The 14,587-nt window shown below is 42.4% G+C and overlaps 1 protein-coding gene across 1 annotated transcript in view; it reads right to left on the reverse strand.

Annotated features, from left to right (window-relative positions):
• Positions 1–4,327: 4,327 nt before the first annotated feature.
• LOC103267403 (phospholipid phosphatase 4) overlaps positions 4,328–14,587 on the reverse strand; it is a 14,295-nt gene continuing 4,035 nt past the window's right edge. The window contains exon 2 of the mRNA XM_008065002.2: positions 4,328–4,894. Coding sequence (XP_008063193.1) covers positions 4,695–4,894 — 200 coding nt within the window. The 3' untranslated portion in view covers positions 4,328–4,694. The remainder of the gene's footprint in view (positions 4,895–14,587) is intronic.

Below are 14,587 nucleotides of genomic sequence, written 5' to 3' on the forward strand. Positions count from 1 at the left end.
CCACCACCACCAAACAACAACAAACCCCAAAAAACTGCTTCTGGAATTCTGGTTTTAAATTTTCTCGACTCCCTAGACAGCAACAATAGAGCAAATTACATTGAAGGATTAATCCTAATTGACTACATTCCTTTGTCCTAGGATGGTGATGGTTATCAAGACCATTTTCCAATATGTTAACAGTTCTGCTTGACCAAAGTAGGTACATGTGCCCCCAAGTGAGTGGTATAATGAGAAGAGACAGCCCATGCCCATGAAAGTTCTAAAGGCATAAATATACATGCAAGGGAAACAATACTTTCCAAAGAAGCTTCACATCTTTAAAAGTTTTAGTAAATTTTACACTGGAATTGACATTTCACATTTTAAAACTTAGGAAAGTGATTTCTTTTTGTTTGTTTTAAACTGGGGCCCAAGAGCAAAATCCAAGCACCATGTTAGTTCTCTCACATTTCAGCTGCTGTAGCTGGGTGTTTCATTTGTGTATGTGCCAAAGTTTGGAATCATTAAAGGCAAAAGGCTTGGGGAACATTCCACTTTAGATTTACTACCTGCCATTTCTCTGAAATTTCCAGCTGGGGTTTACAAGTTGGAAGAAATAACCTTTGAGGAGCTCAGTTTTGAAAATTGGGAGTAGAATTTTGAAGTGTCATCAATGTAAATCCTTGGAAACAGTCTCTCTCCACATCTGAAGAACTGGACTGATGACATTACTGTTCTTCTTTAGAAGTTGTTTCAGTTGTAAGCAACAGAAAGCAACTCTAGAGGGAAAAATAATGCACACATTGACAGGCCCTGTGTGGCTCACAGGACTGAAGGAAGAACTAAGCAACAATCTCAGACAGGCAGGAAACAAGGGGTTCTAGGGTCCCTGGAAGTAGCAGCTTGTGTTCCTCTTCTCCAAGAGGTAAGTCAGCTTTGCCTCAACTTCTAGGAATAAGACCAAGATTGACCCATCTAGACCAGGTAGACTTTTGTGACTTGGGTGAGGAGGGGCTGGGGTAGGTTGCCAGTCACAGCCCCTGGGTCCCTACCCTTATGTGTAAGGATTTTTTTCCAGTAACGTGTGAGCTTTCCCATGTGGGGTCACCTCCAGATGTAAACAGGAAGCAGATAACTGCAGATGTGCCTCATTGGCACTGAACTGGAAAGAATGGAAAATGTTCTCAGTGATAAAGTAAAGGAAGGTGAATGGTGAGTTTAAAGAAAAGAACATTCTCTTGAAAAAGGCAGAGTTGGGGAAAAGAATGTGCCAGAACCCTCAGGGAGATGGAGTATGCCCAGGCAACAAGCTCCATGGCTTTAGTTGGAAAAGCTCTTTAGGAGAAATGCAATTCAATAGAGGTACATAGAGACTGATAGAAGAGTCAGCTTTTCTGCTCAAATTCCAAACCACCAAGAAACCACATGATCCCTATGAGAGATTGCAAACTGCCTGTTCTACACTAAAAAAAAAAAAAATTATGTGTCATTTTTGTCTGTTGGTTAATTAAACAAGTTAGATGCTGTCACAGACACTGTTCACTGTTAACTCAATAGCCATCCTTTAAGCTTTTTCTCAAGTAAATGAAATCCACCTCCTACAAAATGGCTGAAAATGCTGGATATTCACTTTTTCAAGCCCCCTTTACTTCTGGGGGTGGCCATGTAATACTGTCCTAGCCAATGTAGGTAAAGAAAAAATTTGTCAGGGGTAAAAGGGAACCTTTTTTTACATGATAAAGAGAGACCCACTAGTAGAGTTATCTTGTCCCATGACTGGGCTCCTCTCTTTCTGACTTTGAAAATAATTGGATGAGGATGTGATTCTTGGGGATGCTGCCGTCATTCTGTGATCATAAGGGGAGTATCACTGGCATACTAAAGATGGTGGAGCAAGAGGATGGAAAGGGCTGGGGGTCTGGAGACGACCTACTTCTCAATTTCTTGCTATTTGTAATATTAATAAACCCCTATTGATTCAGCTTTTTTTAGTTGGAGGTTTTGTTATTTGCATCCTAAAATACCTCAGTCAAAATGGTTGTCCAATGTAAAATCAAGCAATTTTACGTAAAAATGTAGGTTTTGACGTCTCTTGAAAAATCCGGTCGGGCAACACTGGGCTTGCCTTTCTACCTGGCAATAACAATCTGGAGCTAAAGAGGGTCAGTGCTATTTCCCCAGGATGTGTGCTCTTTAGTTCTCCACGGTCTCCACTATTCCCTAATGACCCTGACCTATCTACCATGTACTGCATTTCTTTCCTAGTCCCTCAAAGTATCTGACCTTGTGTCTGCCTACCTTTAATATGGACTCCGAGCAGGTTTACCCAGAGAGGGAAGAAAAGTCTTACAGCCTACAGCTTTCAGGGTGAGTTCTGAGTATTCACGCTGTGAGTACCTTGCTTTGCCAAAGAGACTGAATTAGTTACCCCTCATATATGAAAAGGATCAGGGGCTGAGGACCAAATGCCCTCATTCATGGCCCTTTAATTGGTGCATTGTGATGTTATATTTACTTCGCGTTAATAGAGCATGAAATTAAAACATATGGATTCACTAAAACACCTGCCTTTTGTGAACTGGCTTGCATTGTTAATTATGGCTTCTAGGGATCCTGCCATAGGCTTCATGTTATTACATTCTTTGTAATTTTAATTATATTTTAATCAAAGCTTTTACATGGCCTGTCTTAGGATTTTCAATGTAATTATCAGCATTAATACTCTGTTCTTTATTACTTTGCAGAATCCTTCCTGGCCATTCATCTTTGAATATAAGTATTTATATTAAATTTATACATCATAATCTAGAATTTTAAGTCATCATTAACTGAAGTATAACCTTTTCAACTTTCATTCTGCTTGCTGGGAGATCCAGTGAGCAGATCCTGGGGAAAACTATAATCAAATAGGAATATGGCGACATCAGGTTTTTTTTTTTTAAATAGTAGCCAAAGATCCTTTTCATGCACTTCTATTTTTGGCTGGCTTTATTTTTCAAAATTACAGAATTGCTAGTTAAATCAGAATATTGCTTAATTCATGTGAATTTTAGCTCTGGATTTAAAACTGTTTTATCAATTGTTATGATTTAGCCTTTAAGATATCTCACATTTATTTTTAAAGTTGTTTTCCTGTGTAACCGCTATAATTTTTAAAAACCAATGGTTTGACTTTGGATGGAAGTCAATTTATGACCTCCTGTCTCCCACTCCACTCATGGGACAATCACATGGCACTGTGCCAAAGTCAATTTGGAGGGACCATGGCTGGAGAGAGGTTCATTGGGGCTCAGTGACCAAGGTCTTTACAAGGTGGTACATGCATTCAAGTGTTAAGTCCATCACAGAAATGGCTGATCAAAGACATTCTGATGCTTCTAACTGGCACACCCAGCCCAGAACTGCTCAGCTGACAATTTATACAGCCCCACACGAGTCTTTCAGAATGCAGACTGTTAAATTAACTGCTGAAAGGGATACTCCTTGGACATAAAAAATGCATCATCTCACAGCATCCAGGTCAGGAGTCTAAAGAATCCCATGGTGCATCTGATCAGAGCTAGATGAAGGGGATGACCACTGCTTTGAAAACACAAACTGGCCAAGGAGCAACGTGCTCTATACTCAGACTGAGAAAGATCAATATTAACTGGCTGCATTCAACAATGCAAAGAGCTAAGCTAGAGATACAGCACATTCCCCATTCTGTTCTTGTATACTTCTACCAGTGCCCTATAATGCTGAATCACCTTCTGCTAGACAGGAACAGGAGTATGTTGCTATTTAAGCATGCTTAGAGCAGAGCTCTGCACAACTCAGATCCTAAAGAGGAACAACTCTCACCCTGAAGCTGTTTCTTACTTCCAGTAATCACCCAGTCATTCTCTGGAGATGGGACCAAAGCATGGACTTCCTGATCTATGAGATTAGTCACACCGCTTCCTGCCGAGGGACCAAGTAACACTCTCCTCCCCAAAACAGTAACTGTAAGAGGTTGAGATACATAAGTGGCTCATAAATCTAGACCAGAAAGTTAGAAGGATATCGTGCCTATGAGCCCTCAGACAACTGCAGTGATCTCCTCCCCTGCACATGCACTTTGGCATCTCTGTGTGTTTACTGGATTTGTATGAAGTTTTTCATCTCATTTGCTTCGAGATTCAATGATTCAAAAGGCCCTGGAGAAGCTAAGGCTGTAGCTCTGAGTTTCAAATCCATCCCAGAGACATATGATGGCTCAGAAAGTTTCTGAGCCTTGGCTTCCAAGATCAGCACCTGGAATGACCTATAGACAAAGCTGGCTGTGGGCTACTGTATCTCTGAATGACTTTTGTTGCACTAGGCAGCCAATACCAAGTCTTCCAGGTGGGAGGTTTTATTATGTTTCAAAACCATGAAAACATAGAAAGGTGGCTGTTACAGCAAATATTTCAGATAGAGGAACTGGTCAAGCACCCCAACCCCACCTGTGTAGCCTCCTTCCACATGTCTCTTGAAGAATGTTCCTCATGTCCTTCCCTTGCAAATTCAAGAACATTGAAAGGAGACATTTAAAGTAGCAGGAACAACATTGGTGAAATAGAGCAGAAGAAGGAAAGCTCTGAGAAACAACTGATGAGAAACACACTACAGAAAACCTCTTCTATTGTGTTATGGATGCCAGGGTGGAAGAGCGTGCCTGGGGCTCAGTGTCCATCTTCTCAGGACACTGGTCATACAGGGCCTTCGGTAATCCCCTCCAGAGGCAAGCTGGGTGCGCTGTCGGCTGTGGGCCTCTCCTCTTTCTTGAGCGAGGTTGGGACTCGGAGACTGACGTAGGGTTTATGGCAAGCTGTGTTGGCCAGAGGAGGGTAGTGCTGCCTGTAGCAAATGTATGCAAAAATGAGGCCAATGACTCCGCCCACAAAGGAATCTAGGCAGGAAACAGCAGAACAGGAGAAATGAGTTACTATTCATTCATATATGGCCTGTTATATTTTCTAGAAAGCACTTTCTCACAGATTACGGTAACCGGTTAGCTTATAGGACCCTCTGAAAGACTAAAGGAAAGAGAAATGCTGGAGGTATAAATCCTGGTAGCCTCTGCAAACCGCCATCATTTCTAGCATTTAAACATTAAATAATGAGCACTTGATTCTGTCTTTTCTTTATTTCTTTAACTCACACCTGAGCATTTCATGAACTCAGATTTGTATTCCTGATTTTTAAAGCTAATTCTAAAATCTAGAAGAATTCAAGTCATCTCTATAGGATCTAAATATTATGGGGGTGGTAATTTTTTACTTTAGCAAGTTCCCACCAGAGTTCTGCAAAATACCTGGTGTGCCACAGAAAACCAACAGGTGTGCTGGTCTCTGCCTCAAGGTAAGTGGTCTTCCAGGGATGCAGTGAACCTTCTGAGTCACAGACAACATGAATAAAACATTTTACAATATGCCCGGGTTGGCAAACTCAGTAGACCTCTGGTGGGGGTGCCCAATCCACCACTATGCTACAGATCTCACCAGTTGGGGGTCAAAAAGGGGACAAATGAGTCAGGTGGGCATATCTGCAGGTAAGATAGGCCCTCCACCACCAGACAGCCCCTTGCCAAAGAGCACAATCAGCTGGTGCCCAATAGAGACCCCATGAAAACAGCCCACTCCAACAGCCCTCATTTAGTATGTATGTACATGTCCATTTTAAACGGTATCCATGGATTATTCTTGCAAAAAAGATCCCAACACAGTGGAAAACCTCCTCTAACAAAAGAAATCTGGAACTCTTGTTAAGCCACGCTGAACTGCCATTGGAGGGTTTCCACTTTCACATTTATCATCTTGTTGAATTGAACAAACTTCCCATAGTCAGGTCACATCAGCCCCATTTTCCCCTGAAGAATTAAGCTTGAACCCTTGTGTCCTGATACTGTGCTTGAACCTGGCAGGATCATTCCAGGCTTGATAACCATGTGGCTCTCTGAGACTCCAGCCTTCAGGATGTAGCAGGTTCATGGGCTGAAGAGTATGTCTACCTGGGTTCACCTGAGGAGCAATGGTTTTCCCTAAGGATCGGTTCTCAGGGTGGCAAGGTTCCCAATACTTCTTGGTAAGCAATTCTTTCTAGAGACTTCAGTTTAAGTCACAAGCTAATTCCCCTGTGTCTTCTGTCTTTTGAGTGGCTGCCAAGGAAACGGGTCTTAGAAAACAAACTCCACAATATTTAGATATGTGCGTCACCTATCAATCTTTTTGTTATCCTGTTGTAGGTGTCCTGACTCTATCTAGATCTATCAGAATAATTTTTGAGGATGGGGCCAATATTTTTGTATTTTAGTATCTTTCATAGAATTGCTCCTCCTTCAGTCTTTCTACTAGGCTAATAGTAAAACATAAAAAATTCTATAATAAAGTAGCTTTAAGTCTTCTAAAATAAATTTAGTAATTTAGTGCATGTCATTTTATGATCTACAATAGCAAAATAAGTAAGGAAATATAAATAAATGAAGAGCTCTTTTATTTTAGACATTTCTGTGATGGCAGCATAAACCTTGAGTGTGTGCAGACCAAGGGCCCAGTCACTGCTCTGGTGACTGAAATCTGGGCATAGAAGCCAGTGATGTTCTTCCAAGTGTAAACAAATGTAGTCATTCTTCAGTTTGGTTGATTCCTTCCCACTGCCCTTAGAGAACAACGAAGCCCCTGTGTCATTCAAGGTTGCATGCCTGGCCCTGCTGACCCAGTCATTTTCCCCACACTCCTTCTACCAAGTCAAGGTCTTCCTTTCTGTTCCTCAGTACACCTGCTTTTACCCCTTTCTGAGTTCCACACATGCTGTTTCTATCTTGGATTCCTGGGCATCCCATCCCCTCCCTCCTCCTCCATAATTTCTGTACATATTTCAAAGCTCAACTCCACATCATTGTGCAAGGAAGGCACACCTGACCTCCAGACTAGGCCAAGTCTCTGAGGTATACACTTTTGTAACTCCTCTCCTCTTCCTCTGCAATCATAGTGGCAAATAATGACAAATTACCCAATTGCTTAATGTTTAACACTGGACTCAAAACTATAGGAGAGTTGGCTGTTGATTTCCTCCACACCTCAGCCAACACCTTGCTCACAGCAGAAAGAATGAAGTTTGTTGAGGGAAATGGATGCATACTAACTCTGTAGATAGCCTGAGGGTCTATCTGTGTGTCCTTGGTTGAGCCCCTTTCCCACTCTGTTCCTCTCCATGACTTCATCAGTCACAAAGAACATTGGACAAGTGCATGGTGGCTAAGTGGCCTTCTGGTGTACATGTTTAACGAACACATGGGTCAGCCTACTGAGGCCATGCATTGAGATTATTTAGAGACTCTGCCAAAGGCACATTTAGCAAATAAGTCATATCTATTTGGTTGGGATACAACAGCACTTATAAACAAAGGTTATTTTGCCTAATCAAAGGAAGAGACTAAGTAATTGTCACTGCTTCCTCCCCATAAGAGTTCAAATCTAAACAGCTGATGGACACAAGGCAATTGTGTGGCAGCCATCTGGCAGAAAGGCAAAGAATGTATATTAGTGTCTTCTCAGCCCTGGTGAGCAGCCATCTAGGTAGCAGGGGCGGGGAGGAAAGTCTAGAGACAGCAGTGAAACCAGGAGACCATGGGCTTCAGACAGCAAACCCATCCCGACTCTTTCCCAAGAGAAGAACTGTTAGTCATGTAGAGGCATCTGGGACTGTGGGAAAGTAACCAGCCCTTACCCTTATCCATCACCTGAGGATCTTCCACGCTGAAGACCCCTCAGGCTAAGACACCACAGCCACTACCAGGTCAGGTCACTTCTTCTCTTTGAGTTCCCTTCTCTCTCAAATGTAGATTTCAATATCCACCTCATTGAGTTGTGATGATAATCTAATAATATATTACTTCTAAAGATTATGTCACGTCACGGTGTATGTCAAAATGGGACACAAAAGATAGTGTCTATCACTGTTATCCTTTTACTATTCCTCTCACATCCCATTCCAGAACTGCTAGAGGCTTTCTGAATCTTCCCTGTCCTTCACTTCACATAGCAACTCAGTAGTCTAGTGTTCTCACCTCTTTTGCATAATCGTATTTTCATAGCATTTTAAATAAACGTCTAATGAACTTAAAAAAACATTTGTCACTCAACAAATTGTAAAGCAATATGTACCATGAATTCTGGAGCAGGGCCACAAGGCATAATTAACACAAATTAAATGAAGTTGCTCAAATGAAGAATCTCCTCACAAAGCCTCTGGCCATCAGCCTATAAAATGTGCCAGGGTTTTTTCTAGTTCAAGGTTTTAGAGTTTCACTGTTACTTTGGTTTTCCTCTATCCCCAGAAAACAGCTCCATGGGGTGTTATTTTTACTAACATCTAAAGTGATTCACAGCATCTACATTTGAGCGATCGACTATTGAACAGCCCAAAGAGCAAAACCTACAAATAACACCATTCAACATTCTGTTTTCCGTAACATGACATTACATTAGGTGGATCATTGACCAAAAGACATCAGGCCATTCTATGTTTCCCAGGTTTACTGGTATAGCAGCATGCATGGAAATGGCAGCTCCTGCCAATTCTACTTTCCCATTTAATGGAATGAGTGAAAAGTTATATCACAGGAGCCACAGGAAGTTATCAGAAGTAACAAGGGTAATGAAAGATTTATCCAAGCCACCTTTCCAGCAAGATCATTTTGGGGCTTTATTTACTAAAAAAGTGATTATCAAGACCCAAAAAACAACTTACTTTATGAGGGTGCTTGTCATCAATTGCCTCAAGAGAGCTATTGCTATTTTGATAAAATCACATTCACATCCTGTTGACAGAAAAACAAGCTGGGGACAAGTAGGCCTTTATGGGGGGAAAAGCACCCACTTAGTATTGACTTCACCCTAAATATGGTAGCATATCTCAGTGTTCCCGGAATACAAAATACTGCCGTCTCCTTACTTAGAATTGATGTCATTCATTCAACACACAAGCCCCACACATATATCAGGTGTCAGACATGACAGCCAGGTCTAGGGCATGAGGCTGAACAAAACAGACAAGTCCCTGCAAACCTGGAGCTGACAGTCCTAAGGGGCAAGATGGACACGAAACAATGACAGCCTTATCAGTGCACTGTAGTTGTGAGAAGCACCGTGAAGGAGTAGGGTGGGGGTCTGGGAGCTTGCCCAGCAGAGAGGCCTGGGCTATTCTGCAACAGGAGTTTCGCTGAGGACATGGCCATCAGGTGAAGACCTGAAGAATGAGCAAGCTTTGGCCAGGGCAAGTGGAGGAGTGGAGGCAAGGAGGGCACCTGCAGTTCTCCAGGCAGAGGGATGGGCATGTGTGAAGGCACTGAAGAAGGAAGAAGTCTGGCAAATTTGAGAAACTGAAGACAGGCCCATCTTTTGAGAGGGGGGTGGTATCTTTGTAAGACTGTAGGACGTAAGTTACTAGTCATTTGGTGTGGGCTGGGCAGAATGTTTTCCATGTCTCTTTGTAGCTCTATCGAATCCTCGACGTGGCCCAGGGGCCCTGCTCCCTATCTGGGCTGCCATCCGTGCATGTGGCCTCATGCCTACCACTAAGTGTTGTACTGTTTCTGAGTCTATCTCCCCCACTAAATGGTGTTGTAGGATCCTGAACTGTCTCATACATATACATTTCCCAGAGCTCAGTCCACTTTGTATTCAGTAAATGTTTGGTGAACTGATATAGCTGAGTAATATCTACATGATGCACTAAAGAATCAATACCACCAGCCACAAAGGGCGACATATCATATGGTTTCATTTTTATGCAATGTCCAGAACAGGCAAATCATAGAGATAAAAGAGGATTAGTGGTTGCCAGGGCTGGGGATTGGGTGAATGAAGAGTGACTGCTCATAGATACGAGTTTCTTTTGGGGTGATGAAAATGATGGTGGCAATGGTTGCACAACTCTGAATACATAAAAATTATTGAATTGTACATTTTAAAAAGGAGGACTTTATGGTTGAGAATTATAAAGAAAGTTGTTCTTAAAAAGGAGGGGAGGAATTAACACCAGATGAGCTCCGATGGTAGTGCAAAGAATTACTTTACTTTGTATTTGGTAACCTGGGTTTGAATCCTTATCTATAAAATGGGCACAACCCCACCTCCTTCTCATGAGGTCATGGGACAGGAAATGCTCTTACAAGGCCTAGCCTACTGAGGGTCCTGATTGTCCTCACCTGCTTTGGCACAAATAAACAGAAAGGCTTCTGAAGATGTGCTGTCAAGTCCCCTGGAGGATCACATCCCTCGCTGTCGCCATGGCAACATCCAACATCACTGAACTGGCTTGACTTGGGACCTTGTATGCCTTGGGCTCCATGACACAGACACTACGGCACAAATCAGCTCTGGTAAACTCAAAAACTCTATGTGGTTTTTTTTTTTGTTGGTTTGTTTTATTCTTTCCAATGATCTACTACTACTGAAGCTTCCTGCTTTTGTGACTTTGAATTTTTATAAAATAACTTACATAGAAGGGAGGATGTACAATCTACTTGGTTCACAGTCAGCTAGAAGGCAGCAGCCATGTCCTACTCAATACCTGGACTCCAGTAGAGGACGTGCTTGGTACACAGGTACAAAAGACTTGAATGGATGAATGAATATTGAAAGTATATTTTTTTGTTTATTTTTATTTTTTTTTATTTTAAAGGTGTGGGGTACAATTCACGATTAGGTATTCAAATGTTCATTATGCAGGTACTCTTGTTGATGAGGTGTGCCCTTCTCCCCTTGTTCATTTTTAAAAGGAAAGAACTTGCAGAAAATAAGGATAATTATAGTGAAACTAGTATAAGAAAAAATGATACTAGTAAGAAAGGAACAGGATTTGGTCAAAATCATTCATTCATTCAGCACATATTTGAGTACTATTATAAGTTGAATCGTGTCCTTTCAAAAGACATGTTAAAGTCCTAATTCCTAGTATCTCAGAATGTGACCTTATCTGGAAACGGAGTTTTTACAGAAGTAATCAAGTTAAAATGAGGCAATTAGGGTGAGTTCTAATCCAATATGACTAGCGTCTTTATAGAAAGGGGAAATAGGGATACAGAAACAGACACATAGAGAGGGAAGATGATGTGAAGATGCACAGGGAGAACATCGTGGGGGAAGACAGAGATTAGAATTGTGCTGCCACAAGCCAAGCAACATCTGGGCCTACTAGAAACTATAAGAGACAAGGAAGGATCCTTTCCTTACCAGTTTCAGAGGGAAGGTGGCTTTTGCCACACCTCGATTTCATACTTCTAGCATCTACAACTATGGAGCAATATATTTCTATTGTTCTAAGTCACACGGTTTTAGGTACTTTACTATGGTAGCCTTAGAAAACTACTATAAGTACTTATTATGTGCCATGCCAACAAAAGAAACCAAAATCACTGCCCACGTAAAGATTACCTTCTGGTTCGGAGGTCAGCAAACTATATGAACCTATTCATTTACACACTGTCTATAGCTGCTTTTGTGTACTATAGCCAAATGAGTAGTTGCAACAGATATCGTAAGGCCACATATAGCCTAAGGTACTTGCTATATAACCCTTTACAAAATTTTCCAACTCCTGCCTAGCAGGTAGGGACAGACAATAATCAAAATGTAATAAATGACTTAGTTTGTTAGGTGGTAAATGAGCAAGGGGAGAGGAATATGACGTTTCGGGAATGAACTGCAATTTAAGTGAAATGATCATGAGGAGATCAAAAAGGTAACACTTGAGCCAAGATTAGGAGTGGGAAGGGTACGCGTTGCACCCACATCTGAGAGAATACCTTTCTAGGCACGTAAAGGAGTTTGTGCAAAGGCCCTGGGATGGGAGGGACCTGACCTGTTCAAGGAGCAGCAAGAAACCCAAGGGTTGACGATAGCACAAACAAGGAAGACAAGTAGCTTGAACATAGCATCAAAGAGGTGCTGAGGAGCCAGATTTTGTGGGCTACGGCAGGACACTGTCTGTGATCTGAATGAAATAGGGAATCACTGGTGGACATTCATAGAGGGGCATGTGAAAACTCATTCCTCTAAAGGCTTGCTCTGACGATGGTGTGAGTGCAAGAGTGGAAGGTGAGAGACTGGCTGGGAGCCTTCTACAACAATCTGGGTAATAGATGGTGACTGCTGAACCAGTCTGGGAGGGGAAGTTGGATTCTGGAAATATTTTGAACAGGAGGAACCATAGAAAACCACAGAAAGCTGAGAAAAGAAGGATTCTGAGTAAAAACAAGCAAGGTTGTTGATAAGACTTGGGAGAAACCAACATGCATCTTTCCTGGGAACTAAGCAATGAGGAAAGACCAGGACTAACCTGGAGGCAGAAAGAGGACAAAAGTCCTGGCTGAGAAATCCTCTCTTGGAGCCCAAAGCTCCCTGTGTAGTGGATTCTAGAAGGAGGGCGGGTTGACCTGGAGCCCACAGGCTGCTTGCACCACTCTACCCCACAATGCCCTGGCACTAACACACAGGCGGGTAGACTTATATGGGTAATTAAGGCTCAGAGGTTTCTAGACAGAGGGGCGTTTGGCAGTTGATGACAAACATGACAATGGGCCCTGCCACATAGGGCAGCCGATTCTGGAGGGAAAATGAGATGAGATCAGTTCACTTGAAACTGAGAATATCAGATGGAGAATCTCAGCATTTATGTTCATTTATGTTCTACCCAAAACTGGTGCGTTTTGGGCAGCAACAATAATATAGTTTCAAGGGTATCTTTTTAAATCACTTCATTTAGAAAATCTACAGACTGCTTCTGACAGCCTAAGGGAGACCTAGCTAACAGTGTGTGTCCCTTGGGTGTGTGTGTGTGTGTGTGTGTGAGAGTGAGAGAGAGAGAGAGAGAGAGAGAGAGAGAGAGAGAGGGGAGAGAGCAGAGAGAGAGAGAGAGAGAGAGGGAGGGAGGAGAGAGAGAACGAGAGAGAAGGGAAAGGAGAACTCAAGAGAGAGCTAGACGTTGCAGAGGCCAGCAGTCTTTTGTGGCACATGCAACAGTCCAGCACAGTGTCTAGCTCACAAAACACCTGCATTTGCAGGGTTGACAATCTCCTGAAGTCTGGTAACTGCATGTAAGTTCATTTTTGAATCACCTTTTACAACACAGTCAGGAAAGTGACTGAAGGCGATCGAAGCCATCTTGAAAACTTCAGCCCAAGCCAGACTCGGTGGCTCAGCCTGTAATCTCACACTTTGGGAGGCTGAGGTGAGTGGATTGCCTGAGCCCACGGGTTCGAGACCTGCCTGGGCAACTTGGTGAGACCTCATCTCTACAATAAGTCAAAAAAACTAGCCAGGCATGGTAGCGCATGCCTGTAGTTCCAGCTACTTGGAAGGCTGAGGCAGAAGGATTGCCAGAGTCCAGCAGGTTGAGGCTCCCCTGGCCACTGCACTCCAGTCTGGGTGACAGAGTGAGACTCCAACTCAAAAAAGAAAAGAAAAGAAAAGAAAACTTCAGCCCAGTGAGATAATGATATCTGTGACAGAGGGGGCCACTTTCCAACTTTAGCCTGGGTGGGTTTCCTTCCTTGATACCCAGTTTTCTGGATGATAGCCAGAGGGAGATGTTTTTTTCTTATAATAAAATACCACACTGGTGACCAGGGCTGCTTAAAATGATCTACAGTTAAAGAAACAAGTATTGATTAAAAGGTTACCCCCAAACCTGAAGTCATGTGAGGAGAGCCTGGATCTGGACGAAAGGATTTGAGGGGTGGGGGAGCCTCGCTATTATGTCCAGCGATGGAACAAACAACACATTCCTGCCAATCTCAGCTGTGACTCTCCGCTGACCAGATACTATAATCATACAAGATTGTAACTAGAGGCAGAAGTTGGCTTAATGTCATGCTCTGCTCTTTCTCTGCATTCACTTTCTCTAGCATGGGATTCTACAAGTTTTAGTGCTCTAAAACACATGGTTAATCACAAAGGTAAGTCTCTTTGCAAGGCACTGGGCTTTGCAGTTAGCATCATCTAGAAAACTCTCCAACTTCAGTTGACCTGAAAGCCAACTTGTCATAAGGATACAGGGAACACCAGCCACATAAAGATTTAATATTGATCCAGCTGGTTTTATTTCCAGAGAAGTCCTGCTAGTGTTCCAAGTGTCCCTAACTATGCTATGGCCTATACCCCTACATTTTCCTCACTCAATAAAATAATAGACTGTTTTTAGAGCTTTTAGGAATCACCACACTGCTTTCCACAGAGGTTGCACTAGTAACACAAATCACTCTATAAAAAAGATACCTGCACATGTATGTTTATCGCAGCGTTGTTCACAATAGCAAGAACCTGGAAACAACCATGCTGCCCATCAAAAGAGGACTGGATTTAAAAAATGTGGTACATATACACAGTGGAATACTACGCAGCCATAAAAAAGAACAAAATCATGAATTTCGCTGCAACCTGGATGGAACTAGAGTCTATAATACTGAGTGACCTCTCAAAGATCCAAATATCACATGTTCTCACTCATATAATGGACCTTGAACATCCAATGCAATACTATAAGAAAATGACTGACGGTACTGGGAAACTATGGGGGGGAGGGGGATGGAATTAACAGT

The sequence above is a fragment of the Carlito syrichta genome, unplaced genomic scaffold, assembly GCF_000164805.1.
Source record: "Carlito syrichta isolate Samal-C Ts95f unplaced genomic scaffold, Tarsius_syrichta-2.0.1 Scaffold102484, whole genome shotgun sequence".
Lineage (NCBI taxonomy): Eukaryota > Metazoa > Chordata > Mammalia > Primates > Tarsiidae > Carlito > Carlito syrichta.